The 21,020-nt window shown below is 33.6% G+C and overlaps 1 protein-coding gene across 2 annotated transcripts in view; it reads right to left on the bottom strand.

The window, feature by feature from the left end:
• Positions 1–2,043: 2,043 nt before the first annotated feature.
• The window catches only part of adipor2 (adiponectin receptor 2), a 40,371-nt gene continuing 21,394 nt past the window's right edge, over positions 2,044–21,020 (bottom strand). For both annotated transcript variants that reach the window (XM_073838612.1, XM_073838611.1), the window contains exons 3-8: positions 11,950–12,105; positions 8,860–9,031; positions 7,227–7,413; positions 5,459–5,646; positions 4,937–5,130; positions 2,044–3,215 (exon numbers count right to left, since the gene is read on the bottom strand). In XM_073838612.1, coding sequence (XP_073694713.1) covers positions 3,090–3,215; positions 4,937–5,130; positions 5,459–5,646; positions 7,227–7,413; positions 8,860–9,031; positions 11,950–12,105 — 1,023 coding nt within the window. In that variant the 3' untranslated portion in view covers positions 2,044–3,089. The remainder of the gene's footprint in view (positions 3,216–4,936; positions 5,131–5,458; positions 5,647–7,226; positions 7,414–8,859; positions 9,032–11,949; positions 12,106–21,020) is intronic.

Genomic DNA, 21,020 nt, shown 5'->3' with positions numbered 1-21,020 from the left:
TTGAACTCAGGACTTCAAGATTAAGAAACAAAGATTTATCTTGTGCGCCACTGGGTCTGTAGGCTTTTTGGGTGTTTTTCATCGGGTGTTATTGAGAGTTTTGTTTTATGTGATGAAAAATGTCAGCAACACTGGGATTTGAACTCAGGACTCCAAGATTGAGAAACAAAAATTTATCTTCTGCACCACCGAGTCCTTGGAGTCCAAAGTGATTTTGGATGGGGGGGTATTTAGAGCTTTGTTTCATATGATGAAAAGTCTTAGTAAATTTGGGTTATCCAGATGTTCATCCACGCGTACGTTATCCAGACGCAAAGTAATTAAATATACTACCGAAGTTACGTCCGCCTCCACGCCACGCCCCAAATTTAGGCAGGGCTCCGACACGTGACCGCTTGAAAACTATAGGATTTTGGCTAGATGGTAAAGTGTAAACGTGAATAGGAAAACAAGCTACAAAATAATTACTTTGCCTGTTAAGTAAGCACTGTAATTTACTTGTGATACATAGTTTTACAATAAATTTGCAGTTTGAACCCAAAAGAGTAAACGTGTGGTTGATGCAAGGATTGCATTAGGCACATGTATACGCAAAATAACTTTAAAAATATCTTTGTTTATTGAGTTTAAACCAGCATGAGTGCAGTTTAACGCCACCATTCTACCAGAAACCAGACAAACTTGGTATTGGTCAGACATTACTTAACTTAGAGCTTAATATAAAAGATGGTCAGTGCCTTGATATACATATGGACTGAAACACAAAAAAGGACTGAAATCATCAATTTTCAGTTTTTCTAATATAGTTTTATTGATTTGCCATTGTAATGTCCCAGGATAACAGTAAGGTATTTATAGGTGAATAAACACAGCTTTTAGTGTGTTTGAAGGTTTGATACGTAGAAATATGTTATAATTCATGTTCATTTCAATGGTGATGGCATGCTATTAATGATAGAGCTTATAATAAAACAATGTAAAAACTAAGAACTTAGCTTCATGCAAGTTATTTATTTGTTAAATACCATGCATTAATTTTATAGGTTGTGTAAGTGATGTAGTTTCAGCATGTCCATTTGTTAGTAGGACCTTTCCAGGTGTATCAGATTTCTGGCAGGTTGCTTTGAGTAAATCACATGAGCTGAAATTGTCCTGTGACTAATTAATTACTCTAGCAATAGTAAATTGTTAAAGGAGAAGTTCTCTTCCAGAACAAAAATTTACAGAGAACTTACTCACCCCTTTGTCATCCAAGATGTTCATGTCTTTCTTTCTTCAGTCGTAAAGAAATGATTTGAGGAAAACATTTAATTTCTCTCCCTATAGTGGACTTCTATGGTGCCCGCAAGTTTGAACTTCCAAAATGCAGTTTAAATACAGCTTCAAAGGACTCTAAAAATTGACAATTTATATACTTAACCTCAAATGCTCAACTTGTCTAGCTATGCATGTACTGTGTATTTCGGTTCAAGACAGTTAGGGTATGTCGAAAAACTCCCATCTCATTTTCTCCTTCAACTTCAAAATTGTACATTGTACAAACGCCCTTTACAAAAAAAAGGTAAAACATCGATGTAGGGCGATTTTGAAGTTGGAGAAAATGAGATGGGAGTTTTTCGACATACCCTAACTACCTTGAACCAGAATACACAAAGTTCACGAGAGCTAGACAAGATGAGCATTTGAGGTTAAAAAGTATATAAACAATAAACAATAGATAAGACACTTCTTCCTTGGCTGGGATTGTTTAGAGCCCTTTGAAGCTGCATTTTAATTGCATTTTGGAAAACTCTTGGGCACCATAGAAGTCCACTATATGGAGAGAAATCCTGAAATGTTTTCCTTAAAAAAAATTAAAAAAAAAACATTTCTAAGACATGAACATCTTGGATGAAAGTGAACTTCTTTAAAATGACAATTTTTTGTCAGTTCTGAAAGGCAAAATGTCTATTATAACATAATTGTGATTTAAAAGTTGCAAAGTTTAAAACATTAACTTGAACCGCAGTAGGGATTAAAGAAAAACAAACCACAAAGCTCATGAAAGTTTAAATTTTTAAATTTGTTTATTTTAAAATTAAAATAAATATCAATGCATGTAAAAATCTCTGACAAAACAAACATTGCTCATGTTTAAATGTGGAACATTACAGCTTGTAATTTTTCCCATGAAAACTCTTTAATAAATTATATCACGTACAGATGGTGAACACAGAACATTACACAACGACTGCTTGAGTATGATTTTGCGAGTCTTTCATCGATTCTCTTTTTTTCTTTTTTCCAAACCAGGTTGAGTCAACATTCACAAAATGAATAAAACAACAACAGAAAGAGAAAGAGAGAAATAATCAGAAGATGGAAAACAGCACTGACAGCGATATGAAGGCCTGCGGAGTACGTGAGTGCTGAATCCCGACGGCTCCATCGTGTGCAGGGCGTCCCGCTTGGCCTACAAGTGCGTTTTTAGCTCTTAACATCTGTGCTTAGGATAACAGAACACCGAGGCATCTGGTTGGCCGCTTCTGACTTCCATTGGAATAGCACGTTCTCTCTTTTACCCCCGTTAAACAATATAATGATATAATGATGTATTTTTTTAAAAACATTTTAGAACTTTATTTTCGTACAAATCTATATAACCCAAATTTTAGAAATCTTATTTACATGAAAAAGTTTAAAATGGCTAACTGCCCACCCCAAGAAACGTTCACACGTTTGTATTTTTTTTTTTTTTTTACGCTTTTTCCTTGTACAAAGAAAAAACAGCAATAGACCATCAAACAGCAATAGACCAAGCCAAAAATGCTCCTCTTTTTTCAATCTTAAGAAACACAAATTGCCAATCCTCAACCTGTGTCCAACCTCATCCCATGATGCATTTTATTTCAAGGGGGTAAAATAGAGACCAAACCAAAAACGAAAGAGAAAAGTAATACTAAAAATAATAAAGGTGGGTAACTTTGTCATTCATTGCTGTCCTCTTAAGTTTTACCCCTCATGGGCAGGAGGAACAGTTGTTGGCGGCAAAGGTAAGAGGATGTCGACTCCCTCTAGTGGTGCGTTTCGAGCACCGCAGGACACGAGGTTCACACACCATCCTCCGAACAGCCTCCACCGGCTGTGTATCGAAACTCCTGCAGGTTGGACACGCCGTGGAAGTGCACAAAAGCACCTGCCACCACCAGGATATGGAACAGCTGATGGGAGTGGAACTGCAAAATGATAAGGTACGGATTAGACTTCAAATGTAATGAGACTAGTGTGGATTGTTAGAGGACAGGTTCACTTCCAGAACAAAAAGTTACAAATTTACTCAGCTCCTTGTTATCCAAGATGTTCATGTGTTTCTTTTTTGGTAAAGAAATTGTTTTTTGAGGAAAACATTTGTATAGTATAGTGTAGGGCTGCTCGATTTTGGCAATTATTTTGGTCAATATTGTAATCACGATTATTTAACACGATGATGACTGGGTCCAAAACTTTATATTAGTGATTAATTTAAAGATAGCAATACAGCAGAAAAAAGATACAAAAAAAAAGAAAAAAAAATACTGAATACTTTTATGCAAGTCTAACTTGCAAGTAGTCTAACAATACTACAGAAATTTAATGCAATTATTTGAGTGTCTTCACTGTAATAGTTAAACATGCTTTGTTTCTTACTAAAACTAAAAAAGTTCTTCATTCAAGAGCATTGAGTGATTTTTTTCTTTGTATTTTTACACAGAGACGGCAGAAGGAATATTATTTGTTGCTTTAAGTGCCACACTGATCCAATTTTCATTCTCAACTGTTTATGATCATTTAAGCCTCAACTGACAAGGGTTTACATGAATAATAACCAAGCGCCTCATTTTAAAATATTTTTGCATGTATTTGACCGTTTAGGCTCGCACCTTGAGTTAAAAGGTAACTTTTCATGTCCGTGTTCTGCTCTGTCTCTGAGCGCATACACAGAACAGCGCAAGTTTTCTTACGCACTATTAAAAACACAACATCAAAGAAACATTAATAAATCAAGCACGTCCCGTTTTATGAAAGTCACGTTACATGATATTGCTGATTTGCATGTGAAATTAGGCTTTTATGAAGGAGTAAAGCTGGTAAGGGGGCGGAGTGGGGCACAACAATTGTTTCATCTCGATTACTGCATTTTCACGATCGTTTGAAGCAGAAATCGAAACCGAATTTTGATTAATTGCACAGCCCTAGTATAGTGGACTTCTATGGTGCCTGCAACTTTAGAACTTACAAAATGTAGTTTAAACGCAGCTCCAAACAATCCCAGCCAAGGAAGAAGGATCTTTTCTAGCATGTGACAATTTATATATATTTATTTCTTATATTTCTTAACTCCAATCTTGTCTAGCTCTGCGTCAACTGTTTATTTCGGTTCAAGACAGTTAGGATGTGTTGAAAAACTCCCATCGCATTTTCTTCTCCAACATTGCTTCAGAAGTACCAACCCAGTGTTTACAAAGTGAACATCAAACAAAATTGATCAAACGGCCTTCACAAAATGAGTGATGTAGGATGATTTTAAAGCTGGAGAAGAAAATGGATTTTTTGACATACCCTAACTGTATTGAACCGGAATACACAGAATTGATGCAGAGCTAGATAAGATGAGCATTTGAGGTTAAAAAGTATGTCAACGTTTCACTAGAAAAGACTGGGATCTTATCTAGCCTGGGATCATTTAGAACCCTTTGAAGCTGCATTTAAACTGCATTTTGGAAGTTTAAACTCGTGGGCACCATAGAAGTCCACTACATAGAGAAAAATCCTGAAATGGTTTCCTCAAACAATTTCTTCACGACTGAAGAAAGAAAGACACACACATCTTGGATGACAAGGGGGCGAGTACAATATCTGTAAATTTTGTTCTGGAAGTGAACTTCTTTAACTTGTGACTTTCAGGACATGGACTCACCCAGATGTCACACTTTCCAGGGAAGAATCTCTCTGGGATGCGTGCGGCGTACAGGCAAGCTCCGGTGATGTACAGGACGGCCATGAGGAACAGCCAGCCCATTTGACCCATGGTGGTGGCCTTCAGGAAGCCCTCAGCGATCATAAAGTGCAGCGTTGGGACGACTCCGCTGAGGCCCAGACCCACAAACACACCTGAGACACAGAAGACAAGACACTATTACTCATTTCAATCCAAACCAGTAAGACCTTTGTTCATCTTCAGAACACAAATTAATATATTTTTGATGAAATACAAAATCTAAAGCTGTCTGTCCCTATGCAGCTATCTTAATTTGTGTTTTGAAGATGAACGAAGGTCTTTGGATTTGGAACGACATGAGGTTAGTAATTAATGAGAGAGTTTTCATTCTTGGGTGAACTATGACTTTAGGCACCAGGTGCAAGCAGAGATTTATGACCCACCATTGGTGAGTCGCAAGAAGTAAAATATTTGTCTTGAACAGAGTGAGACGTGTCTTACCAGCCCTGACTCCACGGTACTGTGGCGTGGCGAAGAAATCACACTGTGAGACGGTGATGGCTGCGATCCCCAGGATACACACTACTATCAGGTATATGAAACAGGGCTGAGGGGAGCAGTAGAAAGAGTAATACAGCCACGGTACAAAACTGCCCATGATCAGGAACGCAATGCCCGAATAGTCTAACCTGTGATAGGAAATAAACAAGAACAAGGAGGTTAAGAGGAGACTGTAAATTCATTTAATTATTTTAAAATCATTTAAATATACTCAAATTAAATAATTTAAATTTCGTAATAATTTAAATAAAATTATTTTACAGTTTAAAAATTATTAAACATTTTTTAATATTAAATAAGCTGAAATAAAATGGTTAAATAAATAATTTTTTAATTAAAAAAAAAACTTAAATATTTTAAACTATATATAGACATTTCAGACAGGTTTATCATCTTTCTTAATTTTAACTTTTGTTAAATATAATTTTACATAATAAATATGTGATACGAAATTAACAGGAGAAAGGGGTTAAGAGAAATATAAAGTAAATATTTTAATGATTTAAATAAAAAAATAATTTATATTAAACTTAAAGAGCTGTTTAAAGACATTTAAAAAAGGTTTATCAACTTTCTTGACTTTAACTTTTGTTAAAAATAATATATTTTTCAGAATTAGTAAATTTTAAAAAATAATTTTAAATATACTAAAATTAAAAAATGTAATGATTTAAATAAAGTAATAACTTAAATTTAAAAATTAAAAGAAATGTAATTTAAGTTAAAAATGTATTTTAAAAATTAAACATTTTAATAATATATTAAACAAGCCTTTTTGAAATGTCTTTAGATAGGCTTTATCAACTTTCTTGACTATTAACTTTTGTTAAAAATAGAATTATTTCTCAGAATTAATCAAATTAAAAAAATTATTTTAAGTATACTAAAATTAAAAAAGTAATGATTTAAATTTAAAAATTAAAGAAATATAATTTAAGTTAAAAATTAAACATTTTAATAATATATTATACAAACCTTTTTGAAATGTCTTTAGATAGGCTTTATCAACTTTCTTGACTTTATTACCTTTTGTTAAAAATAATTTTAAATACACTATTTAAATCATTACATTTTTAAAATTTTAAAGTAATAATTTAAATTAAAAAATTAAAGAAATATAATTTAAGTTAAACATTTATTTAAAAAAATTAAACATTTAATATATTAATAATAATAATATATTAAACTTAAAGATGATTTAAAGACATTTCAAAAAGGGTTATCAACTCTCTTGACTTAACTTTTGTTAAAAACAGAATTATTTTACAAAATTAATCTTGGTTAATGTTTAAATATAATTTATTTTAAAATAATGTATTAACTACATCTTGTTTTGCTGCTTGATATTGCAAACTGCTGTGTTTTACTATATTATTTTAATGTATTATCTTAACTATGAACACACTGGTTTGTAGTGCAAACAGTTTTAGCATTTACTGCACACTGTTATTCAACTCGTTATTTCCATATAGCAGATAATGAACCAGGGCTTACTTCCATGTTAAAGAAAAAGGTGGATATAAACCAGTGTGTTTATAATTATGACAATACGTTACAATAATATAAGAAATACCAGTTATCAACATCAAGCAGCATAAGCTGTTTTGTACAGCTAAAAAATAACTGGAAGCCTTGCACATTCAAGTTACAAATGGCCATGCAGCTCAATAAAATTAAAAATACATTAAGTGAGATTGCAGGTGCTTACTTTGAGAAGACACGGGACACCCCCTCCGAGTGGCAGTACACTGTGTGAAAGAGCCAGGAGAAGGACAGGCAGAGAATTGCCCCCAGGAAGAACGCGCCGATGACAATCTTCTCCTGGAACGGGGCCACGAATGACATATTGGGCCTGAACATGTACACAATGCCCAGACAGAGAAAGAACAGGCAGCCTGCAGACACAAAAAAATACTGGTTACATGTATGTGTGTTACAGTTAAATCTAACAGTATAAAATGTTAATTATGCTCATTTAAGGCATTTATAAAGAGGCCCACTTCAGTCTACAGGTCAATATAAGAAATCAATAAATGTACAAAGAGTAAAATCGAAATCAAACTGAACTCAAAGCACATCAAAAAGGTTAGCGGTTACTAGTAGATCGACATCAAACATCTGCTTTGTCTATTGTGGCTCAGTCACACCATGAGTACAAAGATGTAGAAGATCAATAGCTGCACATTACGCTTTCACCTCACAATCAATACCATTACCTACACACACACAGTCTATTATGTTTAGCATGACCTTATGCCATCTCCTACATTCATGTTATGTGAAGAATAATCACATTTCTCCACTAGGTGGCAGTACAGAATGCAGAAAATTTGTATTTACCTTTCAGATGTAGTTCATTTCTAATATAATGGCATTTTTTTGTTTATGTATACATTTAATAAATTTAACCTTAGCTTGTTTATATGTAATAATTTTATTGTATTTTTTAATTTCATTATTAATAAATATACACTACTAGTCAAAAGCTTTTGAACAGTGAGATTTGTAATGTTTTTATATATATATATATTTTTAATATTTAAAATAACAGTTTCCTATGTGAATATATTTTAAAATGTAATTATTCTGTTGATTATTCCTGAATTTTCAGCATTACTCCAGTCTTCAGTGTCAAATTTCCTTCAGAAATCATTGTAATATGCTGATTTGCTGTTCAAGAAACATTTTTATTATTTAATAATATTTAAAACATTTGAGTACATTTTTTTCAGGATTCTTTGATGAACAGCAAGATCCAAAGATCAGCATTTATCTGAAATAAAAGGCTTTTGTAACATTATACACCATACCATTCAAAAGCTTGAAGCCAGTGTTGTTTTGGGGAGAGAAATGATTGAAATTAATACTTTTATTTAGTAAGAATGCTTTAAATTGATCAAAAGTGATGATAAAGACATTTAATATTACAAATAATTTCTATTTCAGATAAATGCTGTTTTTCTGAACTTTCTATTCAAAGAAACCTGAAAAAAAAAAAATCAGAATTTTCAACATAATAATAAATGTCTTTTGAGCAGCAAATCAGAATATTAGAATTATTTCTGAAGGATCATGAGTAATTATGCTGAAAATGTAGTTTTGAAATCACAGGAATTAATTACATTTAACAAGATATTCAAATAGAAAAGAGTCATTTTAAAAAGTAAAAAATATTGAAAAATTTTACTGTTTTTGCTATACTTTAGATCAAATAAATGCAGGTTTGGTGAGCAGAAGAGACGTTAAAAAGCATTACAAACCTTATTGTTTAAAAACATTTGACTGGTAGTGTAATTCTAATAAATCAATAAATGTTTTATGTGCAGGTGTGTTTGCCGTACCCAGAAGATGTGTCCAAATGTTGCCCGTCTCTGTATGGATTCTGAAGATGCTCTTGAAACATGCTCTAAAAGAAGGCATGGGCGGCCGGTGCCCGTGCAACAGGAAATCATTATCCTTCAGCCAATCAGGGAGGACGTCATGTGGAATGACACGCCATCTGCCCTCCCACATCTAAGACACAAAATTAAAAGCGTCACTGTAAGATCTCAAAAGCAACCCCGCAGTTTTGAAAAGATGACATATCTGGTCACTCTTTGACATATCATTACACCAAGCTCAGGTCAGCATTACTAGTTGGCATGAGAAAAGCCCTCTCATTTGACTTCTGAAAGTAATTACATGGTCCATCCATGTATGTGAGAGAGTCTGAGCGAGAGATAAGTATTACAGTAATTATGAGTTAAGGCACAGGCAAAAATTACACATACAGAGAGCCAGAAATAATTCTGAAGCTCAAAACATGCTCTACAGAAGCTATTGCTGTACAAGCATGCACTGCATTCTCAAGTCAACTTCTATTATGGTAGAGCAACTACTTGTGAATTCAGTGAAGCAAGTTAAAATTTATAGCAAGCTGCCTGAAATTACATGCAATTTAATGAAACAGTTCACCCAAAAATGAGAAAATGCTGAAAATGTACTCACCCTCAGGCCGTCCAAGATGTAAATGAATTTGTTTCTTCATCAGGACAGATTTGAAGAAATTTAGCATTACATTATTTGATCACCACTGAGTCCTCTGCATTGAATGTGTTTACTTGCGGATTATTGAGATGTTTTTATCAGCTGTTTGGAGTCTCATTCCCATTGGTAAGCAAGTGATGTAAAGCAAAATTTTTCCAAATCTGTTCAGATGACAAAACTAACTCACCTTGGCCTGCGGATGATTAAATGTTCAGCATATTTTCATTTTTGGGTGAACACATGTATTGCTCCCTCAACTAAAGAGTTCCTTTCCTAAGATCGAAAAGATTAAAGAATTATCTCATGCTCATCAAGCCTGCATTTACCTAAATAAAAATATAGAAAAAAAAAAAAAACAGTAATATTGTGAAATATTATTACAATTTAAAATAATCTTTTTCTATTTTAACATATTTTACAATATAATTTATTCCTGTAATGCAAAGCTGAATTTTCAGCATCATTACTCTAGTCTTCAGTGTCACATGATCCTTCAGAAATCATTCTAATATGCTGATTTATTACTTTATTACTTACAGTTGTGCTGCTTAACATTTTGATTGGAACCTGTGATTGTTATTTTAGGATTTTTTCATGAATAAAATGTTATTTAAAATAGAACTCTTTTCTAACAATTTAAGTCTTTGCTATCACTTTATCAATTTAATACATTCTTGGTGAAAAAAGTATTAATTTCTTTCAAAAAAAGAAAGGAATAAAAATTTACTGACCACAAACTTTTAAATAGTAGTTTATATTGTTACAAAAGATTTATATTTTATATTTTAAGTGCTGTTCTTTTTAACATTTTATTTATTAATGAATCCTGAAAAAAAGTATCACAGGTTCCAGAAAAAGATTAAGTAGCACAACTGTTTCCAACACTGATAATAAATCAGCATATTAGAATGATTTCTGAAAAATCATGTGACACTGAAGACTGGAGTAATGATGCTGAAAATTCAGCTTCGCATCACAGAAAAAAAATAACATTTTTAAATATATTCACATAGAAAACAGTTATTTTACATTGAAATATTATTTCACATTCACAATATACATTTTTTCCTGGATTTGTGATCAAATAAATGCAGCCTTGAAGAGCAGGAGAAAAGTAAAAGACTTAAAAGTCTTTGAAAAAACCCCAATAAAAATAGATTATTATTTTTTTATGTTGTGGTTTTCTTAAAACTAGGTTGCCTGTTTTCTCTTTGCCAGCTGTGGTGACACTGCTGAGAAGCAGCTTTGCAGTTTCGTAGCAGCGTTCTGCCAAATCAGGCTGACGAAAACCACTCCCGTGCAATCATACCAGTCACAGGCGTGACCACAAGATTACACCTAGAAGTACAGCACATGCAGTGACAACAGCCGAGGGCAAAGAGTCCATGAACATGTCATATCTACTGAGAGAACCGCTCCTAGCTGTGCGCGCATCAGAACACACTTTTAAATAAATAAATACAACAAATTAAACTAGGTCAATTTTTTTGATTGACTCGACTTCATCTGTCAGGATGTGGTTTTAAAGTCCTCCTAGATGTGTTCCTATCAAAACTCTGTACCTCAATGGCACTGATTGGATCTTGCACTGTGTTTGCTCTTTTGACACACAGAGCTTTGGCTTCTTCCCCAGAGGGGGAGAGAGGAGAGGAAGGAAAGAGCCATTAAAGCAGAAGGGGCTCCAAAAGCAAACTAAACTTGAGCTGGTTTACAGGGCTCAGCACTGGAGCACATGTTACAAAGGACTGCTTTCAGTTCCTGTTCCTCTGCATATGGCAGACTCTCAATACAAGATTGAGATGAGAGGCTGCCGGAGCCGGGAGATGGGCGTCTGGTTTGGCAGGGATGTTTTCCCAATTGGTGGTCTGTACAAAGGCAGCTGTGAGCACTCAGCTCGGGTCAGGTGTGACCCTCAATATATGTGACCCTGGACCAAAATACCAGTCTTAAGTAGTACGGGTATATTTATAGCAATAGCCAATAATACATTGTACGGGTCAAAATTATCGATTTTTCTTTTATGGCAAAAATTATTTGGATATTAAGTAAAGATCATGTTGCATGAAGACATTTTGTAAATTTTCTACTGTAAATATATCAAAACTTAAATTCTGATTAGTAATATGCATTGCTAAGAACTTAATTTGGACAATGTTAAAAATGTGGATGTTTTTGCACCCTCAGATTCCAGATGTTCAAATAGTTGTATCTCAGCCAAACGTCCTATACATCAATGTAAAGCTTATTTATTTAGCTTTCAGATGATGTACAAATCTCAATTTCGAAAAACTGACCCTTTTGACTGGTTTTGTGGTCCAGGGTCACATTTAAACTCAATGATAATGCACATCTGTGTTTACGAAGTGCAACCCGGGTCTCAGCTGTGAAACCAATGAGAGTCTGACCTTGTGCACGAACTCCTCCATTCTCTCCATGGCGTGGTGCGCCTGTAGCAGAAGGCCTTCGTCTGAGCTCTTATCCTCTTCTTCCTCATCATCTTCCTCTTCTCTTTCTGTCGTTTCCTCCACTTTTTCGTGAACCACCCTCCTTGTGACGAGACACTGCAAAACACAGAAACACAAATACGTCAGATCTTTCATGAGAAAATAATTTATAGTAGAAAAATTAAACACCACCAATATTATAAAATATAACATTAAAAAGTGTATAAATCACTAATTATTTCTATATTAAATTAACTTTGTACAACAGTGACACCACTGAAGGTAAAGTTACAGCGGAAGTCTGCGTCTCTCGCCTCCCCTGAGCCCACTGAGTTTTAACAGACTCCCTAAAGTGTGCCGTGAGTTTGGTGGGAGGTAATTGAGAATGAATGGGGAAAGATATTACAGTGGATATGACTGGTTATGCTTGGCTGTGATTGATTCATGCGATAAATCTTGTGTTTGGAAATGTGTTTATACGTGTTCAGTGTTTGTGATTCAATCTGAATGAACAATTTAATAGGGTTAATAAGAAGACTCATTAAAATATTAAGTAAACAACTCACACACTTAGATATAACCACTTTGTTGAGTCAAAATAAGACTTAAAAGACATGAAAACATGATCTGTGGGTTTTTAGTGAGTAATTAGCTTGGTGAAATTAAAAAGTAAATCTCCATGTTTGTGACTAATATCTACCAAGCTTTAATGACTGATGATCCGGGAAATTCAAAAATAGTTAAAGTTAACCGTTAAAAGAATAGCTGAACATAAGTTCCATAAAATGTTGTTTAAATTGTTACTGAGTGATTTTGGAATACAGTTAAGGTCAAGTGTTTACAGACACCTTGCAGAATCTGTAAAATGTTAATTATTCTTCCAAAATCAGAGGAACCATACAAAATTCATGTTATTTTTTTTTTATTTAGTACTGACATGAATAAGATATTTCACATAAGACATTTACATATAGTCCACAAGAGAAAATAATAGTTGAATTAATAAAAATTACTCTTTATACTGTTACCTGAATAATCCAAAGTGTTTTTTTTTTTTTTTTTGGTTTAGTGAAAGTTAGAGTCCCTTGTTTGTCCTGAACAGTTAAACTACCCACTGTTCTTCAGAAAAATCTTTCAGGTCCCACAAATTATTTTTTTTTTTTCAGAATGTTTGTGTATTTGAATCTTTTCCAACAATAACTTTATGATTTTGAGATCCATCTTTTCATCCTGAGGACAACCGAGGGACTTATTTGCAACCATTACAAAAACGATGCATTAAGATCCAGGGGCTGAAAACTTTTGAACAGAATGAGGATGTGTACATTTTCCTTATTTTGCAGAAAAATATTTTTTCATTTAGTACTGCAAAAAAAAAAAAAAAAAAAAAACACAAATTTGATGAGATTCATAGCTTCTTGATTTTTTTTTCTTTTTCTAATAGTGCAAGTAATTTTGTTGGACAACTAATCAACCATCCCGACTCGAACGCCCAGTCAACCGGGACGCCGCAAACTCAGAGCCCATATAAAAGGTCATTCAAGCACTCTCTCTAATACACACACACACACACTCAATTTAATTAATACTGCATTGATTGGTATGACCTTGCTTATGGCATGTTCTCAGCGCTATGTGTGTTGGAAGCAAAGTCCTGCTGACTCACTCCAATTTATCTCTTTGCGCACAGCATGTGCTTATATCAACAATCAGCGCTGTGTGTGTGGAGGGGGCACAAAGATCGTCCCCAAGAGGCTTATATACGCTCATCTATCAAACATATAATGTTGAACACACTAGGGTGCATGTACAAACATCACTAACACAATTACTACACTAACTATTACACTAACACACATACTCTCAGGTACTGCACACACACACAGGCTTTCCCAAAGCAGCCTGCATTGAATAAATATCTGTGGCAAACTGCTATGCAAACAGATAAGAGAAGGAGAAAGGGTTGCAGAGGGTGAAAGTGTGAGGTGTTGTTTAGTAGCACAGGTTAACAAGCCTCTCTTAAGCAGATCAGACTTGGCCAGTGGGACAATCAGCGTTTGGGTAATCAGTGTTGACATGGCATTAGTGTGGTACTAATTCCCTAGTAGCTTTGCGAATAGCCCCCTCCACTTTCCTCAGGCTGAAACTGAGAAAAACACACACACAGCTGGAGGGTGTCCTCAACAGAATAAGGTATGACTGGAGCAAAGGCATGGACGTAGGTGACCTTGAAGGCCCTGCGCTGGGGCATCAGCTTCACTTCCAGTGGATGGCCAGCAGGGGTCTTACTGCAGTGGATTTAGGGCTATTTAGGGCCCGAGCCCAGAATGGGCGAAGGCCCTATTGTTCTTCTGAGGATTCTTATTTTTATTTATTTATTTATTTTTTCAACCTTCCGGGCACTATTGGGGGCCTTAACATGCTCAAAAACTCGCACACACATTGGAATCTGCGGCCATCAGGACGCCACAGAGGCTGGGGCCCGGGCGTGGTTCAGGGCTCCACCCAACAGGAAGTGAGATATTTAGGGCTGTTTAAAAAGTGCATGCTCTGGAATTTGATATACTCCTCCCAGGATTTCCATGGGATTGTCACCAAACTCGGTCAGCATGATCTCAAGACATTGGGGACGCAAAATTGCCAGGGGATTTTCGATATCACGAACGGTTTGCCCGTGGTGGGGCTACAAATTATGGCGAGAAATGAGAAACAGGAAGTGTCTAATAACTTTGACACACATTGCCTGATTTTGACCAAACTTCAGCAGTTTGTTTGTCGTCTGATGCCGATCACAGAGATGTGACTATTATGAGTCAAAGTTATAGCACCATTTATTTATATATAATTTCATGAAACTCAACACACACATCAATATTAATGATAGTTAGACACTGGCGAAAGCTCATAAATGGGCGACACCCATTGAGGAGACACTCTATAGCGCCACCTTTTGACAAAAGTTGAAGAGTTAGTTGTAGCTACAGACATCAAACTCGGTCGGTATATTGGTCTCATCAAGCCGGACAACTTTCTAATTTACACCCATTAGCTACGACCAACAGGAAGTTGGCTATTTTGATTTGAATGTGGATTTTTGGAAAAATATAGCTGTGAATAAATTCATATCACTCATAGCAGAATCAGACAGTTCACACCAAACTTTGTCAACATGATGCCAAGATACTGAAGATGCTAAATTGTGAACGGCTTTGGAATATCTCGAACGGTGTTGATGTGGTGATTTATGAAAGTAACAGTAAAAAAGATGAAGAGTTATTTCCATATATGTTTAAATTGCATTATTCTAACTCATCAAAACTTTTTACTTATAAAGAACAAGAAATTCTTAGGAAATATGTGTAGTTTCAAAATGTTATCATGCTCAGAGGCCCCAAAAACATTAAAAGTGTCATATATGTTTGTCAGATTAAAGCTCTAATACCAGGGATGAACACTAGAGGTTCTCATAAAATAAGGAATCGTTTGACCCTCTAACGCTATTTAGCTCATTCTCAGTGTATAAGATTGATATGTACTGTACTGTCAGTGTACTTTTACATAATTATTTTGTATAAATGCTTAGAGCATAAAATCTTTTTTTAATCTTTAAAGGAAAAATTATATGATATATATGCATATATACACTCACTGATAGGATAAAAAATCTTATAAGTATGACACTATACTGCTCAGTTCACTGAATTAGAATGAGAAACAAATATATCAACTAAGTTAATATGTATTTATTTTTAATATATTTGTTTATAATTATTTCACAGATGCTTATAGATCATTAAAATAATATTTAAAAATGGTTGTAGATCATAAAACATGTTGGTAACTATTTAAAATAGGATCTCTTTTGTTAACATTAGTTAATGCATTAACAAACATGAACGAACAATAAACAATATATTTTTACTCGATTTTCTTCAAACTTCATCAGAATAATGTCAAAACACGGCCGATGAGAATCTGTAAAGGTGTCCCTGATGCATCAAATACTATTCCCATGGCACATTTAAAAAACATACATTAAAATATTTGTTTTCTGTGTTTTTGAGGCAGATAACATGCTTAGAATTTCATTTTCCTTTTTCAGTAATTTTATATCTTTAAAGTGCAGCATCCAAACTCTTTAAAACTGGTTTCATACAGAGAACTAGTCATTCTAAGGAAACGGTTCATTTTCATAGATATACAAAACTCTCTGAATAAAAGAAAATTTAAAAACTATCACACATCTTTTTTCACTCTACCTTTATTTGGGTGTGTGTGTGTTGAGTGTTAGAGTGAGTGCAGGGGGAAGGGGAGGGGATGAGAGGGAGAGACAGAGAGAGAGAGAAGGAGGTAGAGGGGAGGGTGGTTTAAAGGTTACTGTGAATGCATGTGCCCATTGGCCACCCTTTCCCTGATGCTACTGGGATGGCGATTGCATAGAGGGCGAGGGCCCGCCCATCGCTGCTTGCAGCTATATTTTGACATTGTAACCACACACAGACAGAAGACAAGATTTGACATTGAATGCATCTGAACCACATTTCTCTTACTCTGTAATTAGGTGCAGTCAGTCAATAACATCAGAAACAGACGCTTGCGTTCTTGCACCTAGTTTTTGCTTCAGCCCGGCAGCGCTTTAAGGCAGGTCCATAAATAGACACGCTTCAATGGTTTCTAAACTTATTCAGCCTTGAGTTTAGCTATTCAACGTCACCAGATGAGCAAGACGAACCGCAGATTTGCATTGAATAAGGCGATTCTGCACACAGGCCTTCAGTTTAAACTATGGGATAAATCAATTGTGATATTTACCAATTAAAATAACCATAAAAATACTATACAATACAATTGGAGACAGTAGGGAAAAAGGAGAAAATATTAATATTTGTAACATTACTATTTTATCATTTTTTGTAACATTTTAAATTTTATAAAATAAATTAAAATTACTAAAAATATATAGTAAAAATTATTAATAAAATACTCCTAATATAATAATAATAAAACGTTTAATTAAAATAAATCATGCAATTATCAGCATAAACTATAATCTTTATTATTAAAATTATGATTAATAAAATTCCCTTTCACTACTATAATAATAATAATAATAATAATAATAAAAAATGTTAATTAAAATAAAATAATCATACAATTATCAGCATTAGACCATAATTTTAATGATAAAAACTGATTAATAAAGTACTCCCTTTCACAATAATAACAATAACAATAAGGTTTTTAATTTAAATAAAATCACATTAAACTAGTTAATTGTAAAAAAAATATATATGATTAATAAAAATTAAGGTATCATTTTAATGATAAAAATTGTGATTAATAAAACATTCCTTTTCCTAATAATAATAGATTTTAATAATGATACAAAAATAATGATACAACTAGCAGCATTAAACTATCATTTTTATTGTAAAAATAATGACTAAAAAATATTCCCTTTCATAATTTTAATGTTTTAAATTTTAATAATTAAATTAAAATATTTTAAATATTAAATATTACAAATTAATAAAAATAAAATAATAATAATACAATTACCAGCATTAAACTATAATTTTAATTGTAAAAATGATGATTAATAAAACATTCACTTTCACAATTGTTTTTAATTCAAATGTAAAAAAAAAAAAAAATCACATTTAACTATAATTTTAATAATAAAAAGGTATTAATAAAATATTCAATTTTTATAATAATAATAATAATAATAATAATAATAATAATAAAACTAATTTTAATTATATAAAAACTACGATTAATAAAATATTCCCTTTTCTTTTTTTCCCCAGTTTTCACTTATTTCTACAACCATTTATGAAAACCGATGTGCCAAAAGTCACCAGTTTAAAACGGGTCGGTCTAAATAAATAAAATGAATTATTATTGCTAAAATTACCTACCTAAAAATTCACTACAAAGGAGATGAAAACGTCACTCAATTGTACTATAATATAAATCTATGTCAGACAGATAGTCTGTCAGTTAAATACTTAGGATTATGGGTTTAAAAGACATTAAAACAATGTGTGGACAAGAGTAAATATCACAAATCAAACAGGTGTAGTTGAAGGATCAAAGGTCATTATGTCCCTGACAAAGTCAAAGTGTGAATGAGATGAACCAGGCATTGTGCAATACAGTGAAATAGACTCCCGAGAGTCCTAAATATATTTTCACCTGACAAACTATCCATCTAACAAGCCAAATCTAGGACACTTCCACAGACAAGTAAACCTGTGAACAGAGAGGTCACGGTTAAAAGGCCGAGCAGCTAACAGTGAGTCTGCCTCGTCAACAAGAGGAGCGGAGCAGGACCAGAACTGGATCTATAATGCATGAATAACCTACTTCTGATGCCTGCCAGGAAGACAGCGCACCGTAAGAGTGACTGTGTTAGATTCGCTTTCATTACAACAGTGTGTGTGCGTTTTAAACATGTGGTGCCTGCCAGTTTCACCCTAGTGTTTTAAATCATAAAACACATTCAAAGGTGCTACCCATAGCTCTGACTAATACATCACCCTTGCTTCCTGTGAATTTGTTCCTGTTAGGGTACCTTATGCCCAAAAACACTCTCACTGGGCTTAAAAGAGCTTATAAAGAAGCCAAGGAGACAAATGAATCTTGTATACACTTCTAAAGCAAGCATTTGCGTGTGTTTGTGTGCAAGCGGACACATCAAACTGCTCTTGTGAGAACATGCTGTAGGTCATTTTCCAGTTTGAGTGTTTCGGAGAACAGGGTGTGAAATGATACAAACTTATTAGCAATGGTTGTCACCAAGGAGTACTCAAACACACCCTAAAAACAATCCCCAACAAGTCTGTAAATCACATTGATATGCACACCTCAGAAAGGCATGCTTAAAAACAGCCATACAACTAGTCGCCAACATGTGAAGATTGAAGGAAATAGCACCCATTCATATCAGATCATGCTTGTCAGTACGAGAAATACAACCACAATTTTAGGTTTTGTAACTTCGACAACTTAAAAAAAATTATGTTTTTGACCAGTAATATTTTTTAAAGAAGTCTCTTTAGCTCACCAAGCCTGCTTTTATTTGATTTAAAGTACAGAAAAAAAACAATAAAATATTAAAATATTTTTACTATTTAAAATAACTGCTTTCTATTTTAATACATTTTAAGATGCAATTTATTTCTGTGATCAATTTTTTTCAATTTTTTTAGCATCATTACTCCAGTCTTTGGTCACATGATCCTTTAGAAATCATTCTAATATGCTGATTTGCTGTTCAAGAAACATTTGTTATTACTATCATCATCATAATCAATATTTAAAATAGTGGAGTACTTTTTTATTTCAGGATTTTTCATGAATAGAAGGATCCAAAGATCACTCAGTATAGTTGTTTTTCTTTTGTGTAAAAGAAATGATAGAAATTAATACTTTTATTTAGTAATGACGCTTTAAATTGCTTAAAAGTGATGATAAATACATTTACAATGTTACAAAAGATTTCTATTTCATATAAATGCTGTTCTTCTGAACTTTTTATTCATCAAAGTAACCTGAAAAAATTCTACTCCACTGTTTTTAACATAAATGCAGGCTTGGTGAGCAGAAGATATATCTTAAAAAATAAAAACTTAAAAATTTTGACTGGTAGTGTATATAAATGGGTCCATGAATACAGATTTTATAATATATTTTACTTTAAAATATAAAATCATACTGATAAAAATATTATTATTATTATTATAATGATACATTTTTTAAACTACATAAAGTGCTTTGTGTGCATCCACCAAGACCTAATAAACAAAAAATTGGATTATCCAAAAATAGCCATTACTGCATGGTTATTTAATATACAAATCATTTTTCTACTGAATTTCCAATAAAAATCTATATTGTGATGTATATTGTTACTTTGATCCAAAATGACTCATGCTGTAATGTAAGATTTTGGTCACACCACACCGCCCTTAATCCCAGAGTAATTGAGATGTGCAGTGTTATGCTCACTGCATGCAATGCTTGGTTGGATGTAATGACCCTCTCTAGAGATCATCAAGAACCATAATCACTTTCCTGCCAGAGAGAGAGGGGAAAAAAAACGGTTTGCTTGTTTGCCGGCGACACAGCTGGGACAACTTGTATAGATCTGTGTAAAGGAAAGAGGGAGAGTAAATACAGAAAAAGCCCTGGATCTACACCTCATAAAACAACCATGTAGGTTTATTATAGAGCCTGATGGAAAAAAGGATAAATTCTAACACTTGAATGTAACAATGTACTTCAGTGCACTTGAACTCTTCGGTATGTTCGCCCGAGCCTAAACGACACGCAGTCTGTCTGATTTGCTGGGTTTAGCATGACTCAGCTGTAATACTCCCGCCACCTGCTACCTAATAACACTGCCAGCATCTTAAAAGCTTTGCTTAAGTGATGTTTTTCCTTCACTGATCAGAAACAAGAGACCACATATGGTGAAAAAGCAACACGTATGGTCAAGATGCATCAGTGGCTTCATTTGCAGTACAGTTGCTGAATGCATGCAATTAACGTTTCAGAGTTCAGGGAAGTTCATGTAGCAAATTAAAAAGCGCCCATTTACAATTTTATTCAAGGTCTCTTGGACTGAAAGAGTTGTTATAAATTAGTTTCACATGAACAAGCCTTTCTGATTTGCACAGTAGTGCCTTAAGTACTTTGGATAACTTTACTTTTAAAGAATCAAGGAAAATCATTGGGAAAGTTACTTAAGTAATGCATTACAATTGTGTGTTACTCCAAAGGGAAAACAATTTATTTTTATGGAAAGTAATGCATTACATTACTTTAGCAATACTTTGTCACCTGGTTTGGGCTTTTTATATTTTTAATAACAAACAAAAAGTAATACTTTTGGCAACTATACAGGCCCTTTTCGGGGGTTTTTTCCCATTTATTTTTTTTCTGTACTCTTTTTTTTTAAATGGTTAAATGAATTGTTATTAATCACAAAGCATGTCTAATTACTTCAAATAATAAAACTGAAACAT

Source organism: Garra rufa, chromosome 4 (genome assembly GCF_049309525.1).
Source record: "Garra rufa chromosome 4, GarRuf1.0, whole genome shotgun sequence".
NCBI classification, from domain to species: Eukaryota; Metazoa; Chordata; class Actinopteri; order Cypriniformes; family Cyprinidae; genus Garra; species Garra rufa.
This window is presented reverse-complemented; position numbering and strand designations above follow the sequence as displayed.